The sequence below is a fragment of the Triturus cristatus genome, chromosome 7 (genome assembly GCF_964204655.1).
Source record: "Triturus cristatus chromosome 7, aTriCri1.1, whole genome shotgun sequence".
In the NCBI taxonomy this organism is placed as follows: Eukaryota; Metazoa; Chordata; class Amphibia; order Caudata; family Salamandridae; genus Triturus; species Triturus cristatus.
Window position 1 is genome coordinate 1,794,484,077 of NC_140590.1, and position 6,736 is coordinate 1,794,490,812.

Sequence of the window (6,736 nt, forward strand, 5' to 3'; positions counted from 1 at the left end):
GCGAGTACTAAGTCCAACACAAGACAATTAAGTCCTTAAAGCTTACATTAGTAACCAGTCCAGACAATGCTGCCTGTAATAATAAAAAACAATATCGATTGGTGGTCCATCCTGTTCCATCCACCTTTCCCAAATATTTTAACAATGATAACCTTTCCAGATAGTTTGAAGGGGGCAGTGAATAAACCCATGAGTAAAACAAGTTCTACTTCTCTCCCTGGACACTATAGGCAAGTACACTTCTTGGATGGGGGTGGGAAAGTCTTCTCTAAAATCCTTCTGGGGATTTTGAAAGAATGGGAAGAACCAAATTTGATAATCTCCATAGAGTGAGGTGGATTTAAGGGGGACTTACGCTCAACATCAGCTCATTGTTTTAGTCTATGGGCTATAACCCAAAAATTGTAAAGCGACATGGTGGTTTATACTGTTGTTTTGTTAAACATTGTTGAGCAAGTCTTGTTATGGGAAGTCTTAAATGAGTACAGAGTGGTAAAACAACAGGTGGCCAGGGAAGAGGAGGTGAGTTATTTAAGGAATAAGAAAATTGTATCCCTTCTGTTGATCTCATGGCTTTTAGGAGCAAACAATCCCCTATCTAGAAAATTTACCAAATGTATGTTCAATATGGTTCCTTTTAAAAATTAAGATGCATGGTGAATCCGGTTTTAACATCCTGAGCACAATGCTGCAGTTTAGATAACTACAGAATTCGTATATGAGGTCTAAAAATTAAGGGGGATTTAATGCACATTTTAGTGGCTTGTCAGTCATTATTAACTCAAGGGGGATTATTATTGAGGCCAATTTTAAAAAGATTATATATTAGAGAAAAAGGGCAAAATGGTAATTTACTTTAGATTTAATCTGTGCTTTAGGGTGATGTTTATAGTTTTTCAATGTCGTGTTGGTGAAAATCAGAGCATTTCATTGTAGTATAGGTCAGGGATAATGCTTATATTATTAACTGTGGGTTTGGATTGATTTTAGTTCAAAATGGTTTTATAATTTTATGTCAAAAATCAATGTAATATGTTTTACTGTGTAAATGTTTTTAAAGACTTACTGCTCTGTAACATCATGCAATACAAAGTGCATGTTTTATGTTTTATGTTATTTGTATTTGTTTTTATGTTTTGTGTATATGGCAAAATATCAATAAAATTCTATTGAAATTAAAAAAAGAAAAAAAAAACGTAGGTCTAAACAAACATGTTTTGACTGACTGACCAGTGTCAGCATTTAGGACAAATGGGTTTTCTAACTCATTGTTAATGCACTGAACTAATTCCTTGCCTCAGAGAGCTAGAAATATGACCCTTGTGGCTCTCCGGACTACCAGATTTCATATAAGAATGACAGTTCACATCACTCACAGAAAAGAAGAATCAACATATAGGCAACAGGTAATGTATTTCCAAATAAGAGTGTTACAGGGTAAGAATAACTCAATCTCACTGTAGCATAATACAATGATGATGAGTCATAGGCATAAGCAAGTATAAATTCCATCTCTTAACCACATATTTTACAATGACATTTTATATGAACAGTATAGAGAAACCAGGTGAAAGAAAAAAAACTCAAAAGGTAAATAGACAGGGCTTCTTCTGCAATAGGGACAGAATGTTCTGTAATACACATTCTTAGGCATATAATTCATGAAATTATCCCAAACCCAAATATAAAATCTGATTAACATTAGGTCGGCAATGACACTGTTCATGGTTCATCATTTCACATATTTCTTCAATCTAATACTCTGCAAGAGCATTTTAATTGTATTTGGTAAGTGTCAGAAGTGTTATCTTAGCTAATAGCAAAGAACAGATTCCAAAGTTACTTACATGGGGAAGAATAAACAAGGAGTGTAATAATGAACAATATGTATAAATATTTGCCTTGGAATGCCCTGTACGGTAGAAATGTTTACCTTTCAGCTGTATTGCCCACGTATTCTGAGCCAATGATCATCACCATAGCAACCCATCACAGCTCTTGTATGTATATTACATAGAAAACATTTGTCTTTATTGTGTATTTCAAACTATGGCTTTATTGCTCAGTCTATTATTTTCAATGAATCACATTTAAGTTGAAGAATTAGTATTTAATATTTTTCACATTTTCTCTAGGTCTTTCAGTGAAATGTCTTAATTTTTAAATCTGCTTAGAATGAGGAGTTATGGCTGTCCTCGTTCTTTAAGTAACACTGAGCAAATAGGTTATATATCCTCAATCAACTTTGACAGTCTTTACTTTAGAGCTCTAATCCACTTGGCTCATGCAGTCTAGTCTTGTTCTAATTTTAAGTTGTGAGTATCAGTTCTTTTATCATATCCTATTCATCATGTTACTCCTCATCCAGGCCAAATTTACTATGCAAGTTATGTGAAATCTGTACTGGCACCTTTCTTAGATTCATTTTTTGTTGTAATATTACATTTCAAAGCTATGATTTCCCATTTAACAGAGGCATGACATGTCCCCATAGGATTGCATCATGTACAGCAATCTAAATCACTTTTAGTCTGTCCATAGTCTGCAGATTACTTGAAATCATTGTAACATTTTTCTTATGCTGTGACCTGTTCTAGCAGTATGCTCCATGAGAAAAGGTTTAAGGTTATACATTTCTATGTTTTTCCAATAGCTGAAAACCAAAATCTTGTGAATAGAACATGAGAGGCTGTCTGAATGTTTCAGTCCAGATGGATGAGTTTCCCTTCATAGCTCTGCAATGCACACACTTCGGAAGAAGCTGTTTTAATTTTCTATCAGTGTGGCTGCACAGCTGAATTTAATAATATGAGGTGTACCTCTGTTACCTAAAAAAATATTAAATTAGCAGCATAGTTATAATTTGCTATAGAGCTCAGTGCCCAGATTGCCCAGATTTCCCCAAACAGGATTGTTTGTAACGTGTTTGTTATTCTTCTATTCAGACTAAAATACCAAGGGGCTTATTATGATGTCGGACAGAATCACTTTTGACCAACACCTTCTCGATCATGGAACTGACCGACACCCGGTCGGCGGTTCCAACTGACTGATTTCAAAGTGACCAAACACAGTTTGGTCGCATGGTCCCTTTCCTCAATGGGAGCGCATGTTATGGTCGTAAATTGTCCATAACACAAGCTCACTTTGAGGAAAGGGAGGTGCAGATCATCCCTGCACTCCGTGGAGGCACCTCAAGGTGCCTGCCACAAGTTGCAGGGATCAACAGGGGGGCACCGTAGGTGCCCTGTCAGCCTCCAACTGGAGGCCGCACACCAAATGGGGCCTGCTGGGGGCCCCAAACATGCTTTCAGACAGGGTCAGACGGGCTAGCATGGGAACCATGTTGGAAACTGTAATGGTAATCTCAAAGGAGGAAAGACAAGCCTTTGAAAGCCAGCCGAAATGACAGGCTGGTTTACTTTACAACTAACTTTAACATAATGAGGTGGTCGGAAAGTAAATCGACCGGCCCATTACAATGCAGCCCTAAAGGCTCCAACTGCATCATAATAGGCCACTAAGTATAAAAGAGAGCCAGTGCCCTGCTCCGACACTTGGATGAGCCCAAAGCACACTACACGTACCTAGTGGCAGATTCTCCACTAAGGCGGAAGAGCCTCCCCCCACTGCTTTGAAGCAGTGAAAGCAAGGAAAAAAATAATAATATTAACTTGATGTTATTATCATTTTATTTTGTCCTGCTGTGGCAGCTTGGTGGGTGGGGTGGGCAGCTCTGCTCACGGAGCATGGCAGGGGAGGTGTGGTGGGCACAATGAAGTAAGCAGGACACCACAGCCAAACAATCATACACACTTAGCATGTTCTCCACCCAGGCTGCATTACAGCCTGGGTGGAGAACATGCTCAGTCCCCCATTCCCTGTCTGGGTGCTAAACTACAGGGATTAGACCAATGCCAACGCTGCATTGCAACATTGTGATTGGCCTAGGGAAGCATTAATGTGCTTCCTGCTATGCAACTTTGGCCCGACATGGAGGAGAGACGATGTTGGAGAGATGTGGCAGGATGTAAGTGTATTTTTTTTTCAGTTGCTCCTCAGCTAGACATATGATTTACAAATATGCCTGGAGATGTGCAGTGATATACCACATTGTTTTTCCATTCCCAAGGACAATCCATCCAAAACCTTTTTTTTTAAAGAATTTCATGAAAAATTATTCACAATCATATGATCACCAATGAGGTCACTACTTTTTCTACAGGGAAAAGTTTTGGATAAGTATAAAAGCTGAGACAAAATTATCATTTTAATTGAGTGGATTTACCACATATTCTGTCCATATCTCACATAGAATTCTACTCCATGTTATTCTCTTCAAAAATGTAATGTGGTTGTAGAGTGGCTGTTCCTTAGAAATCTCTAATTAAAACAGTTCCAATCAGCTATTGGCCATCAAAGCAACGTTTTGAAACTTGGAAGACAATATATTTTGTTAAGGCCAGATTTATCAAAGGATTGTGTTGTCCTTGCTTGACACAAGGACAGCGCAGTCCTGAAGTCAGATTTACCAAGCCACACAATACCTTGAGTGGTCCTGCATTGCTTATTAAAGGTGGAATAATGAAAGGCAGCACAAGTCTCTGCAATGCATTACTCTGCACGAGAATGGCATTGCATGGGCATTCCTTTGCATCCACCTATAGTATTTGAGTAATTTGCTAATTGTCCAAGACAAGTAAACCTGGAAATGCTTCAAAATGATATGCCTTCCCAGTAGAAGCGCAACAAGGAAAAATATCTTTATTTCATCTCATTGTTCCCTCTTTCTAATTGTTCTGCATTCTGCAGCACACTTAGAAAGTGGAAATCACCAATTCTGCCTGCAACACAGGCACCCTTGCACCATGGGCTTAAGGTACCTGTTTTGTCACTCGGCAGCAAATCGTGTGTGAGAGTAAGGAGAGAGTCGAATGTGCCATATCTTGGTTAACATGGTGAATTCCTGCTCACCTCAATTTAACCCAGTTCATGGCAGAAAGTTGTCTTGCTTTGCAGCACTGCTTCAAAAAATGATAAATCTGGCCCTAAGTTTAATACCCCGGTAGGCTCCCATAAGCAAAGTTTCTTGCATTCAAACCTAGTCATGATTATTTGCACAAATAATATTTATAATATTGTTTACCAAGGTCTATCCCTTCAATTTAGGGGTGTTCCTGCATGAAAATGTAAGCTTGACTAAATGTTCAGGGGCTTGATTAAGTAAGAGTGATGTTAATGGGATGTCACATCAAGTACTTTGTACCAATAGAAGCAATGAAACACTATGGATACATTCAGTCCATCATATACATCCCTACACAAACTCTGAAGGGCAAAAGCAAAATCAATAGCCACCTAGCTTTTTAACAAAAAAAGTGCAATATACTTGCTAAAACACTGTACCAGCATCAAATCATACAGGAAAATGTTCTCTTGTGCATAGTTTTGTCAATTGTATTCAAACAATGCAGATGTGAGTACTACTGTGTGAATATTAATGAAAACTACTTGGTCGGGACAAATTATTTTGCCAGCCTTGTAGCTTATATTACTGTTAGGGGCTCATTTAACATAATCTAGTTAACATTAAGGGGCACATTTACTACATTGCGGTTTAGAAACAAAACTTGGTGCAAGGGTGCCTCTGCTGGCGCTAGGTAGCACATTGTGCACTAGCACAAGGAAAGGATAGGAATATACTATATCATGTTAAATATAGCGCATTCCCACACTTTACCTTTCACGCAGCACTGCCAGCAAAGTGGAATGATGCACTGCGGCTCCTGAAATAATGATAAATGAGCCTCTATACATTTAGAACAGTTGGCCGTATCATAAGTCTTTACTTTAGCCTTTTTTTCTTCATGGCATTTTTAAATTCCGTGTTTTTCATACTGTATATGATAGGGTTAAACAGTGGTGTAACAGTGATGTAGGACAGTGACAATATCTTGTTGTCCACCATTGAATATGTTGATGCTGGCCTAAGATATGTTGAACACAAAGACACATAGTACAAGGTCACAACAGTGAGGTGGGAGGCACATGTGGAGAAAGCCTTTTTCCTCTGCAGCACAGATTTGATTTTTAAGATGGCTGAGATTATGCTGAAGTAAGAAATGTTGATGAAAACAAATGATGTCATTATCACTGTAACACCAATCAGATAGCTCAGTGCCTCAATGATGAGAGTGCTGGTGCAGGAGAGCTTGAGCAGGACAGTTTCATCACAGAAGAAGTGGTTGAGTTCATGAGATGCACAGAAAGAAAGTCTTGCCAGGAGTACAGTGTGTGGCATGACAATCATGTGAGCAGCTGTCCAGCTTCCAGCAGCCAGTCCAATACACACAGCCTTATTCATGATGATCAAGTAACGCAAGGGATTACAAATGGCCACATAGCGATCATAAGCCATGACTGCAAGGAGGATGAATTCTAGAGCCACCATGCTCATGGAAAAATACGCTTGAGTAATACATCCGTTGAAAGGAATGCGTATTTCATGCTCAAAGAAGTGGGCCAGCATATATGGGAAAATAATTGAAGTGTAAAAAATGTCGATGAAAGACAAATGAGAGAGGAAGAAATACATTGGCGTATGCAGCTGCGAACTGGAGAAAATTGTTATCATAACAAGTCCATTTCCCATGACAATTGCTGTGTAAATCATTGAAAATGCAACAAAAAGAGGTATTTGCAGATGCGTCAAGTTTGAAAACCCTAAAATCAGAAA

General features: G+C 38.6%; 1 protein-coding gene across 1 annotated transcript; it reads right to left on the bottom strand.

Annotated features, from left to right (window-relative positions):
* Window positions 1–5,845: 5,845 nt before the first annotated feature.
* On the bottom strand, window positions 5,846–6,451 carry LOC146813167 (olfactory receptor 5V1-like). Its single transcript, XM_085615281.1, has one exon. It carries the CDS (start codon window positions 6,449–6,451, stop codon window positions 5,846–5,848), a length of 606 nt encoding a protein of 201 aa, XP_085471407.1.
* Between the last annotated feature and the right edge of the window lie 285 nt (window positions 6,452–6,736).